The 13,234-nt window shown below is 39.1% G+C and overlaps 1 protein-coding gene across 1 annotated transcript; it reads right to left on the bottom strand.

Moving 5' to 3' along the window:
- Positions 1-4,905: 4,905 nt before the first annotated feature.
- Positions 4,906-8,748, bottom strand: RGS1 (regulator of G protein signaling 1). Its single transcript, XM_082864569.1, has 5 exons — positions 8,624-8,748; positions 8,178-8,258; positions 7,703-7,764; positions 6,155-6,318; positions 4,906-5,399 (listed from the first exon to the last, which is right to left on the bottom strand). The coding sequence occupies exons 1-5, from the start codon at positions 8,719-8,721 to the stop codon at positions 5,214-5,216; spliced, it is 591 nt and encodes a 196-aa protein (XP_082720695.1). The 5' UTR covers positions 8,722-8,748; the 3' UTR covers positions 4,906-5,213.
- Positions 8,749-13,234: the final 4,486 nt, after the last annotated feature.

The following is a 13,234-nucleotide window of genomic DNA, read 5'->3' on the forward strand; positions in this document are numbered from 1 at the left end:
AAAGTGCACATTAAATATAGAACAAAAGCAAATATTCTTCCTGGATGAACAAATCTAGTGTCTATTATAATGCATTATTATTTAAGTAACTATTTTTTTGCTAAGAAAACTTACAGTTAAAGAACTTTTTAGAAGGCTTGCATTTTTCACTTGAGAAGTGGGAAGTTGGTGTTTCTCTTGAGTGACATGAGAGCGTCTATTTGGAATGTCCCTAAACTCTCTGGAATTTTTGTACATACTCAGCCACATGGATCCTAGACCTCTGACTCTGCTTGGAGTTGGACAGGAGAGAGAGGAAGGACGATGAGAACATTTAATTCTGAATTGTGATTGACATGGCCAACGCAGTTTTCTAAATCTAAAACGTCTTACAGTGCACCGTTTCTTAACCAATCAGCTCCCTAATCCCAGGAGCTTGACTTCTCTTTCAATCATCAAGCCTACTGCCACAGATCTTCCCCAAATGGCAACATTCCAAGTTGAGGCAAGGTCCCCATGGATTTAATAAATTTGGTTCTTTTGGGTTTGGATTCGAATTCCTAGCCTAATCTTCCATCAATTATGGGAGTTTCAAAGTAACGTAGACAATTCTAAACTATAGCACAATCCCTTTTGGCTTAAAATTTCAATTTGAGAAGATAAAATATAAGTGTGACATTTGGGGGCACTCAGGTTTTCAAATGAGACATAAGGTAATACAAACATTTAAGACACTCAGTTTGTTTCCCTTCTCTCTCTCTCTCTCTCTCTCTGCCTTCCTCCCTCCCTCCCTCCTTCCCTTTCATTTCCCTTTGGTCTGTTTATAAATTCAAGTGAAAGGAGCCACCAGGAGGTAAATACTCAGTCAAATATTTATATAGAAACATCCATAGAAAGTTCTATATTTTGCCATGGACTTACTTGTAGAAAAGTTTCATTTAGGTTAGGCACAGAGTAAGACACAAAATTTTGCCATTAGAATGATACATTTTTAGCTTTTCAAACTGAGCAGGACCTTGCAGGGCCTTCCCAAGGCAGACCCCCGCTTCTCCCCAATGTCCTCAGCCTCTTGTTTGTAGAAAAGCTTTAGCCTCCTAGGCCTTCCCTTTGTTCCAAAGAGCAAATTTAATCAGAGAAGTGAGAAAATACAGAAACAAAGGAAAACAGTCAAGCAAGATAAAATAATAGTAGTTTGGCTGTAAACTAAAGAGTCAAGGACCTTTAGTTCCTCCTCAAGGGCTATAGATAATACCCTGAGCCCTATCCTTCAGTCGTTTTGCAGATACTGACACCCCCACCAGGTAGAAGAAGTTACGTGCCTGCTGACCACAAGCATATAGACCCAAGACTGGTTGGAACCAGAAGGTTGATGATGTTAACTCCCAATTACCTCACCATCAACCAATCAGAAGAATGTCCATGAGCGGATCAGATACCCTACAATCCTCACTCCTAACACTGACTTTAAAAACCCTTCCCTGAAAGCCACTGGGCAGTTTGGGTCTTTTGAGCCTCAGCTTCCTGTTCTCCTTGTTTGGCCCCATGTTGGGTGCCTTGCAGTAAACGCTGTACTTTCCTTCACCACAAGCTGGTGTCATTAGATTGGCTTTGTTGTGCATTGGGCACGCGGATCCAAGTTTGGTTCAGTAACACTTTTAAGATACTGGTCTCAACAAAACAGATGGTGGTATTTCTGCAGTTGATGAGTATTTTTTTGGTTCTATAGATAGGGTTTCATGCAGTCTTGACAAAATTCTACAATTCTGTGTATAATAGCAATTATTTATATCTATGGTAGTTTAAATCACCATTTACTCTATTTTCCCTTCACGTATTTCAGAATTTCTTTTCTCAGTAATAAATCATCAGAGATTCCTCCTAATATAAAACAGCCTGTGTTTGCACACAGAATGAAAGAAACTTGAAATTTAGTTTATCCCACATGAGCTAAATATGTACTTTTTATTAGACATCAGGAGGTCTAATTTCTACCTTCACGGATTCCTACTTTTCTACAATATACATATCATATTAGAAATAGTATAAAATACATCTGAGCAAAGTAAATTTATTTTTACTTTTTAAATGAATTAGTTTTAAATTATACATATTGTTGATTGCCACTGCTTTAGTATCACAATAGAACATAGCATATGAGTTGAGGATCTTAGATGGAGCAGTTGGACCAGATTTCTCTAAACAGTAGAGCTATTCATATTTCTGTAAATGATCTAATAAAACATCCACACCATAGTAAACAATGCCAATGAAAAGAAATTTATCTTTTCAAGTTTTTTGCAATATCTTGAATCTATGCAGCCATGGTGACAATTTTTTTTTTCATTTTGAAAATGAAGAGATGTCTTAGATGTTTGTTTTGACCATCTGTCCAAAACTTGGATGCCTTTTTTTTAAATAGGTTTTATTTATTTATTGGCTGCGTTGGGTCTTTGTTGCTGCGTGCAGGCTTTCTCTAGTTGGGACAAGTGGCGGCTACTCTTCATTGCGGTGCACGGGCTTCTCATTGTGGTGGCTTCTCTTGTTAAGCAGCACAGGCTCTAGGCACGTGGGCTTCAGTAGTTGTGGCACATGGGCTCAGTAGTTGTGGCTCACAGGCTCTAGAGCACAGGCTCAGTAGTTGTGGCACACAGGCTTAATTGCTCCCCGGCATGTGGGATCTTCCTGGCTCAGGGCTTGAGCCTGTGTCAGCAGGTGGGTTCTTAATCACTGCGCCACCAGGGAAGCCCCTGCATGGCTTTTTAACATGGCATCTTATCAAGACAAAAACCAGAAGCATTCATTTTATGACCAGTATGTGTGTTGGACAGTTGCACTTCTACTGCCTCTGAGTTTGAAGGGCCTAGACTATTTAATGTGACAGTGGTGCTAGAAATAGGAGCAGAGTGTCTTGTGTTTATATGGACTTGGTTCCCCTCCGGTTTTTATTGAAAGTAACCACATAGCGGTGTAAGGTGTTAGAAAGCTTTTATAGAAGAGTAATTCTACCTGGGCCTTGAGGAATTGGTTGGACTTTGAAAACTGGAAGGAGGTAGGAAGAGGCATTTTAGAGAGATAGTAGATTAACCAAAGGGTAGTGAAGACCAGGACTCCTTCAAGAAAAGACAGTTGATCCAGAGTGATGTCAAGGTCGGAAGGATGCCGAGAGGGGAGTAAGACGAATTATACCCTGAAGGTCTCACTGGGAGTGTTTTGAATTCCAGAAAGGAAATTTGAACTTCATGTTTTATGTCACAGGAAATGGCAGGGCCAAATCTGTGTCTCAGAAGGTGATGTTTGTGGCTATTTAGAGGATGGATTGAAGATGGATTGAAGAGAAGAGGCTGGAAAGAAAGAAAACAAGTTGCATGAATGAGCAATCAATGAGAGACTACGCTAGCGCGGGGGCGGGGGGGCAGAAAAATAGCAAGTGACATACCAACTGCACACATTAATTGTAGAAGGAGGATTGAGGGAATTTGGTGATGGCATGCGTAAGGGAGAGAATGATGAGAATGATGATGGTGATTAAACTGGATTCCCTTCCTAAGCCTCGTACAGTATTTTGACCTGCTAAATCATAGAATTAAGCTTATGGTAGAGACAGTTTGGACTTTGTCCCATGGCAATTCAAGAATAGTACTTTTTAAACCTCTCTACGTATTGCCCCATGTCATTGCTGTGTGCCTGATGATAGGCAAGCCTGTACTGAGAATATCCAGAGTATTACACTGCGGTGGCTGATTATTCAATTACATATGGGACACGGGAGCACGGGAAGATACAGCTCTATGGGCTATGCTGGAATGTGCGTCGTCCTGATTGTCCTTTTGTAGACGATCCTCCAGAGCAGTCTTGTGTTCCTGCTTAGGTAATGCCTAGGACTGCTGAAGGCTTGAGGATTTAGGAAATGTCTTCTGGTCATTGGGGGGCAGTGTTGCACAGTAGAGGGAACACAGATTGTGTGGTGAGAAAATTTACGTGTAAATCCCTGGCAGTGGGACTGTCTCTTAACCCCAGGATTCCCAACCCTGCATAACGAGGGCATCTTCAGAATCGCCTGGAATTTACTCTTAAAATATAGATTCTCATACTTTATCCCTTGGGGATTCTGATTCAGTCAGTCTGGGATAGGGCCCCAAAATTGGTGTTTTGTTTTTTAACATTCTAGGTAGTTTTGATAGCTAAATTTGGGAAGTAGTGATTGCTATGAACATTAAATGAGAAAATACATCTGGCTTTTATAAACTTCAAATCACAATAAATTATTAGTTGTTAATTAGATGACTTCTTGAAATAAAATTTCTATCCCTCTTTAAAAGACTTCTTCAGTTTCTCATCAGTTTGAAGCTTGACTATATGAGAGCATATTATATTTGTTTGATCTTTATACATCATGATAGCAGAGAGAAAACTAAGGAATTCTGTCCAATACATACACGTAATACACAAAATATAAGATTAACTGGATGATAGTTTTAGATGTTGAAGAGGTGATAGAAAGTAGAAGACCCTTGCTTAAATTTTTGTTAAATCTGAAAAATAAATGCCAGTTTTTAAAGATGGCAAGGAAATGTAAACAGAAATTGCTTCTATGTTTTTAAGACAAAACTCACATTTATTATTGACACTGTGATAATTTAATTTACAAATATATTCTGACTTCCCAACTTTAAGGCAATAGCTTAAGTTAAATACATTGTTCTCCTCTTCATCTCTTTCAATCCCCAAACACTCCAACAAACCAACCAACACTGAAAAACTTTGTGTCAATAACAGAAATGGTGATTTTGAAACACATACTTCTCAAATAGTCATCCAAGTAAAAGAGATTTCAGCAGCTCAATACAATCTCTGTATAACAATATGCAGCATAAATGTCACTTGACCTTGAAGCTTATAGCATGTTTTCACCAGTTTCAAAACCCTTATTCACAGTTTCTGCGTAGCAAGCATTACCCGGCCTTCTCAGTTCTGAGGGATGTTCTAATACGTAGGTCCACTGTATTTTATGACAGTACCACAGTATCTCCTTCCTTCTACCATCGCTAAATTTTCTTCTCACGCTTCTTCAGCCCTGAGCCTGGATAACTTCCATGTTAATCTGTCCTGAGTCATGGGTTCTTCCCCTGGATCTGTGAGTCATCCAAAAAGGCCAAGGTGTTCCCCCAGGGAGCCATCCTGGTACATTCCTTCTGTACTTGATATCATCTTTAATTCCCCCCAGCCGGCACTAGTCACTTTAGACTATTAGCCTGAAGGTCATTCAGAAGATTTAAGTATATATTTGATTTGAGGAACCTGGGATAGGAGTCCTTTTCCATAAGAGTATATATGGTTCTTTGGGCTTCATCGAAACACGTGGGTGTTGGTGCTTTAATCTTCTTGGCTGTAGATTCTCGAGTGTGAAAGTCAATATTGATCTAAAAAGAAATCCTCATCAGTTCATATGCACTTCCAATTTATTGCATATTTTATGATGTCACTGTTGTTTTTGAAGCACCTCAAGACAGTGGCTTTAAAACCTCATTTAAATCAGCTCAAATATCTCTTGAATGCCTATTCTAAGCATACCTTATCCTATGTGTGGAAGAGTTAAAAAGAAGTAGCACAAAAAAAGCAGAAATATCTTTGCTCCAAGTTAGCTCATAATATCTTTGGGAGGTGCAAAAGAGGCAGACATTATTTTTTAAATATCTGTATAAGGTGATACGTGCATCGAGAAAAGTGATGTGCACATTTAAGGTTTACAGGAGGAGAGGACACTTCATGCAGATGTTTGCTGCTTGAACCAGGAATATTTAACTGGAAGTGGGCATTACTACTAACTGGAAATATTTCTGCTGCTGCAATCCATGTATTGCACTAGTCTCTATCCTAATCCAAAACGAGCTAGCTCATTAAGGACCCCCTGACATGCAGTTCTGGTCGCTATCACCAGTACTCCTTACCCCACCCCATCACATTAGCTTGTTTTACAAAATCAACCTTTCATCCAATCTTTTCACAAGTGTAGAAAATTAGATTATCATTGCACTGAACTATATGAATACACTTAAATATATAGCAGTGAAAATCACAATACTCAAAAAGGGTTTCATCTTGCTAGTATGTTGAATCTTATTCTATATCTAAGTGTCTTTACATATAAACCGACGGTAATGAACTAAATACTCACTTGTTTGGCGGCATCTGACTGCACAAATGCTTTATAGATTTTCTCCGCTTTGCAATGCAAAAGATCAGACTCTGTTTTTTTATAGTCTTCACAAGCCAGCCAGAATTCAATATTCTCCTCACTGAACTCAGACTTTAGGAAATTCCCAAAGACGTCTTGACCAGCTAAAAAGAAAGGGTGAGGGGTGAGATAAATTAATTTATCACAGCCAATAAATGAATAACTGGAAGAAACTTACAAGAAAAGTACGGTGGCATATTCTCTGTGTACAAAGGGAAGAGGTGGATGCTGCTGAAATGGCTGTGTCACCGTTTGTAGAGGTGGGAAGTCCTTAGGGACCCCTTCGTTTATAGTCTGTCTGGGGTCAGACACGCTTGTCACAGGTACACAGCTGCTTAGTGGTGGCTGAGAGACTGCTTCACTTCCATCTGCTATTACATTACAATTCTGCTCTGCAGGTTACAGAACAATCTCTTTTCTTACACTACCAGCTCAGCTAGAGTGCAGAGTGTTTTAGGGAATCAAATATTGACAGGAGGCATGAACATCATGTTAATCATTAGCAAATATAATTTCTCTGTCCAACTCATATAAGTCAAAAGACGTGAGGCCTGTATATTACCTATGTGCGCTATACTGCTTGGATTTACTAGTGTTATTCAGGCTTTTCAATGGGCCATTTCTATAGCACTGTTTGGCTGAATCATAACCTAAGTCAGATAACAAGCAGATGAACCAGGTTGAACTACTTGATCCCCACGTGAGGCTCTGTAGGGTGTTGCGGGGGAGGGAGGAGGGGATCAGCTCACCCCGGATAGGGATAAGCTGCCCATCTATGCCCTTGAGCGAGGTCCTAATCCCAACAGGATCCCAATGCCCATGATGAGGGCTAAGACAAGCTGATCTCATTTCCCTTCTCTCATCAGAAACTCCCCGTAAGACTCTGTGTTTAAAAAGTCTTTTTATCATATCTGTGTTATAACGTGTCCTGTTCTATATAATGCAGTTTTATGCTGTGTCTCAACTGCCTTCAAGGCAGCAAGGCACTGTGTCTTCACTCTTGAGTCCTTGGTGCTTCTAAAATGCCTGCACGTAAATGCCTGGGCTGAATGAGTGACAACGCATGTATGAATGGAAGAAGTTATTAATTGACTGAGTGAATCCTACCCCTTACATCCAGTGGTACAAAAATACATCCTTTAGGTAGCTTTCAGAATAGCAGTTCACATGTTGAGATGTTTGGTTTACTTTTTAAAACTTTAAACTTCAGAACCCCAGCATAATTTAAAATTTTGCTCCTATAATGATCCATGGAAACAGCTAGTTGCCTTGGCACATTTTTCTAAAGGACAGTAGCAGAACTGAGTGCCGAGTCAACATTATGCCACGATGAGGCATAATACGCTGAAGCTGTCAGTGCTACAGAACAGCTAGAGTACAACTTTTCACACACCCTCCCATCCAGAATACTATATTTTAATGAAGCCATTCAATCTCTTAGCATACTGAGATAAACCCAGAAACATTCAGTAGTTCATCTATACTTACTCTGGTTGGCAAGAAGTTTTTCCAGAGATTCAGACCACTGCTTCACTTCATCAGCAGAGAGTCTACAGGGGACGACATTTACATAAATTAGTATTTTTGTGTGTGTAAGCGCAAATGAAATCAGAATGGCTGCTGCATTTTGATAACTTCACAAACTGAGAGTCTACTTCTAATAAATTTTATTAAAATTTATCTATAAGAAAACAAAAATTTGCTTAGAATTACTATCCTTATGAAAATATCTGCCAATAAAATGTGAAAAAATCCAAATGTACTCCAACAGTATAATAAGTAGCAAATACATGCATGCACATTTGTATTTAAATTACATTGGTACTAATGCAGCTTAATCTTATTAGTCTTGTTACTTAAAAAAAACGAAGTCCATTATCTGTAGTATTACCGCCTTGCTAGAATACAGAGCTAAGGCACAGGCCGCTTATATAGTGATAGTTCCGTGTATTAGTGTACATACAGGTCCTTGGACTTGGAAGGTTTCATTCCAGATTCCAGATGTGGGATCATAGATCTCAGGTATGCTTTCACATCCATTCCACTACAAAAGACACAAAAGTAAATATTCATATTTCTTCAGAAGAATACATTTTATTTGTAAAAAGAAAAGAGCATGAAGCAAACTTCTCCAAGGAATAAGGCCATAATAAAAATAGCTGATACAACATATTGCTATATCAAGAGTGAGCCAATTTTTATGAGCCAAAGTCTGGAAAAATTCCCACCTCATTTAATGCCCTGTCATGATTCATTTTTAAATACAACTGAATATACTTGTAACTCACAGCAGGTCATTGCCCTGATCTAGGTAAACTAAAGGCTCGTATTTTCTTCCATTCATTCATTTTCAATTGTTCTGCCATTAAGGATCATCTAAGTCAAAATTTGCACAGTTAATGAACTTACAAAGTCTTTGGCCTCCTTTTCTGCGTCTTGTCGTCTAGAAGCGAATGATCAGTTCCTTTCAGTTCCTTTGGATTAGCAGAGAGGAACACGCCTGGCATTTTGTCTCTCCTTGGCGTGGAGATGGCCGCTGCTCACATGGTCCTCAGCAGGCAAGTATCTGCTAATCCACGCCTCTGCTGCTTTATATAGTGACGGCTAACAGGCCCTTGCTGTTCAAACGAGTCTGTTTATCAAGTGATGTTACCACAGACACTGGAAGTTCCCCCTTTCTTGGTGTGTTGTGACGTGTATCTTGAAAAAAACAAAAAGCACACAGTGATGTTTTGTGGTTGAAACTTAACCCAATGAGACTAGGTCACTTGCTTATATAGAAAGAAAGAAAATTAGACCTACAGAGGTGCACACACATATACCACATGTCTAAAGCCTCAGCAGGATCAGTCTTTGGTTCTAGGGGGTGCTTGTTTCTTCATAAAAACTGCATATTTCAATGAAATGTTTCATTTGGTGGGTTTATTGTATCACACAGACTAGAGATGGGTCCCCTCAGGACTTTGCATAGTCCTTGACTATAAAATTCATTTGATTACAGTATTTTAAAAAGGGTTTTATTTTTCTTTCAGAAAGCAATGTAAAATAAACAAATACTTTTTTTTTCATTCGTGCAGTGCACACATCTGGTAGGAAGGAGAGTCATGAGAAGTTATCTTAACTTTTCCCTACTCCAAACCTCATCCCTTATTTCCATGGCAAGAAATTTTCATGTTACTGTTTTCCAGGGTGTGTGCTAAACACTCTGCTGGTGATATACAAGATGATTTTAAGGGGGTGCATGAGTTTTAATATTTATTAGAAATATAATGTATCAAACTGGTTTTTTTTGTATATTACTGCTTAGGAAAGGAATAAAGTAAAATTAAAAACAAAACTATAAACACATAAAAGTATAGTTAACACAAAAATATGACATAATGTGTAAATACACTGATACAAAAGAATTACACAGTATCAGGAGAAAAACTACTTATGGTAAAAATAAGAATATATTTGGCCAGGCCAGTAGTGTACTTCTTAGGTGATGATCTTCCAAATTTCGGTAGTATCTCTGGAGAGATATAGTCTAGCTTTAATTAAAATTAAGAATTAAAATAAAAACCCAAGGAAATAGATGACTAATCACTGATCAGGGTAGAGGGGCTAGTGCAATATAAGCTCGTACAGAGTTTGTATATAGAATGTGGTTTATTTATAGAGTGTCCAGTTTAATTTAAACCTCCGTTGGTTTTTACCCCTGAAAAGACAAAACAAATTTTACTCAGAGAAGCTTCTGAAGGTATTAGGTAAACCTAACAAAAGGGAATTTTCCTGTCTTAGTTCCATCTTCAGGATAAAAAGTATTTGAAGGAATCACATTTGTATTTAAAAATGTACTTACTACACAGGCATGCACAAATATTATGCTGTATGTAGTAAGCGTCAGTTGATGTTCGAAAGATAATGTGATACATTTAGAAAGAGAACTAGTGAGATAAGTTGGCCACTTTGGAAGTTACCCAGACAAAAATGATGGGGTTCAGAGACGGATGAGTAAAGGCTTTTGTTTGTGTGTTTCTTGTGGTTCAGTCCATACTTACTTTTCAGTTAAAATCTTCAGCATTGCTCATGTTTATTTATTTAGTAACCTCTCATTCCTCTGGATAATTGTGGGTAAGTTATGTTAGGGAAAAATGATTTAAAGTTTATTTGTAAAGGCCACTATTATTACTATCCAGATATACTGATAATTTCCAAAGCATGTTTCAGCAACAGTAGTTCCTTTGGATGTTAATAAGTATGATAAGGACTATGACACCAGCAGCAGCAAAGGTTCTGGGGCCACATAAGTTTGGGAAATGTTGGGTTAAAGTTGAATAATTGATCAATGCCGATCTTCTGAGAACCTTGAATATGTTAGTGCATGTTTGTCAGTCTCTAAAAGGAGGGTGGAATGTGCAGCAGTGTCTTAACATTTCTGAGAACTGAACTCTCAGTAAGTAGGGAAAATAGTTGGCAGAAATAATGTTCTCTTGACACCACGTTAGGAAGCTGTGGTCTGACAATGAAATAAATATTTGCCTCTTACATATTAATAATTCCTTAAACCTCCAACCTTTTGCTACCTCAATATAGACTTTCAAGCTCAAGCATTTGCAAGCAACTACGATTGTGTGCTTCAAAGCCCAAATGGAGAATTAAGCTCCTGGTAGAGGGGGTCCATCTGAAATTCACAGTGGCACAATAATGTAGCTGCTGTTTCAAGGGCTGCTTGGAAGCACCTGCAAAGCCTGTATGTACCAGAGCTGGGCAAATCTGGAGAAGCTGTAGCAGTAAGGTTGATGAGTCCATGGCAGGGCACTGAAGTTTCCTGTCAGTTGCACGGAGTGTCACTGTCTGGTTCCTTTCTGTGAAAATCATTAAGAAAAGACAAGTGATCAAATAGTATCTTTACTGAAGCAATGGCTTTGGTTGAAATTGTAGAGGACTTGACAAAAGCCAATAGAATAAATAGTGGCTCTTACAAACATAATCTGGTTTGTACATTTCTTCTGTGAAATTGTGTGGTTTTTTTAAATAAATTTATTTTATTTTTATTTATTTTTGGCTGCGTTGGGTCTTCGTTGCTGCGTGCGGTCTTACTCTAGTTGAGGTGAGTGGGGGCTACTCTCCGTTGCGGTGCGTGGGCTTCTCATTGAGGTGACTTCTCTTGTTGAGGAGCATGGGCTCTGGGTGAGTGGGCTTCAGTAGTTGTGGCACGTGGGCTCAGTAGTTGCGGCACGTGGGCTCAGTAGACGTGGCTCACGGGCTCTAGAGCGCAGGCTCAGTAGTTGTGGCGCACAGGGCTTAGTTGCTCCGCGGCATGTAGGATCTTCCCGGACCAGGGCTCGAACCCGTGTCCCCTGCATTGGCAGGTGGATTCTTAACCACTGCGCCACCAGGGAAGCCCTGTGAAACTGTGTTTAAGTAACCAGATTGCAGTGCTAAGGAGAGGAATACTTCATATGGTCATGTTCTTTTTTAAAATATTAGTACTTTATTTTTAGAGCTCTACAGCAAAATGGAGCTGAAAGTGCAGAGTTCCCACATACTCCCTCCACCTCCACAGCCTTCCCTACCATCAGCATCTCGCATCAGTGTGGTATATTTGTTACACAATCAATGATGGACCTACATTGACATGTCATTATTACCCAGAGTACTTCGTTTACATTGAAGTTCACCTTTGGTGTTGTACATTCTTTGGGTTTTGACAGATGTATAATGATATATATCTACGATTATAGTGTCATAAGAAGAGTTTCCCTGCATTAAAAATTCCAGTGTTACAATTTAAAATGTCTAGAAGATTGGTTTAATAAAACATTTCAGATTATGGCTATCAACTTCAATGGGGGTAAATTTTAACCTTTGCTGAGTTGATTTTACATTTAGTTTCCACTCACTCCAACTGCCTGAATCCTTGTGGGGAGTTCTTTGCTGAATGACTTTTTCAGTCTTGATATTGATTAAACTGATGTTGGGCCTTTATAATATTGCTGACATTTTATTGTGGACATTAGGAATTATGGGGAAAAGTATGAGATTGTATTTTAAAAGTAGAAATGTATGTGGTAAGACTTGGTGACATGAACAGAAATTTTGATCCATTGAAACAAAATACCTTGACTTAACAAGCTTTAATTGTGGTCCTACAATGTATCAGACCTAAGTACTGCAAATAGAAAGATGAATGAATGTCCAGAGAGGGTCACAGTATAGTTGGGCAGAGAGATACTTAAGCAAGTCATCAGGGTGAAAAGTGCCATCAGAGGGGAATGAACTGACGAGGGAATAGCTCTGAAAGTGTGGGACAGAAGGAAAGTGTTGTTAATAGAGAGCCCAGAAATAAACCCACATACCTAGGTCAGTCAATCTTCTATAAAGGAGGCAAGACTATATAATGGAGAAAAGACGGTGTCTTTGGCAAGCGGTGCTGAGAAAGCTGTACGGCGCATGTAAATCAATGAAGTTAGAACACACCCTTACACCCTACACAAAAATAAACTCAAAAAAGCTTGAAGACTTAAATATAAGACATAACACCATAAAACTCCTAGAAGAGAACATAGGCAAAAAACTCTCTGACATAAATCATAGCAATACTTTCTAAGGTCAGTCTCCCAAGGCAAAAGAAATGAAAGCAAAAATAAACAAGTGAGACCTCATCAAACTTATAAGCTTTTGCACAGCAAAGGAAACCATAAACAACATGAAAAGACAGCCTATGAACTGGGAGAAAATATTTGCAAATCATGCAACTGACAAAGGCTTAATTTCAAAAATATAGGGACTTCCTTGGTGGCACAGTGGTTAAGAAACTACCTGCTAATGCAGGGGACATGGGTTTGAGCCCTGGTCTGGGAAGATGCCACATGCCACAGCAACTAATCCCACGTGCCACAACTACCAAGCCTGTGCTCTAGAGCCCGTGAGCCACAACTACTGAGCCCATGTGCCACAACTACTGAAGCCCACGCACCTAGAGCCCATGCTCCACAACAAGAGAAGCCACCGCAATGAGAAGCCTGCGCACCG

This window comes from Leucopleurus acutus, assembly GCF_964270905.1.
Source record: "Leucopleurus acutus genome assembly, chromosome: 2".
NCBI classification, from domain to species: Eukaryota; Metazoa; Chordata; class Mammalia; order Artiodactyla; family Delphinidae; genus Leucopleurus; species Leucopleurus acutus.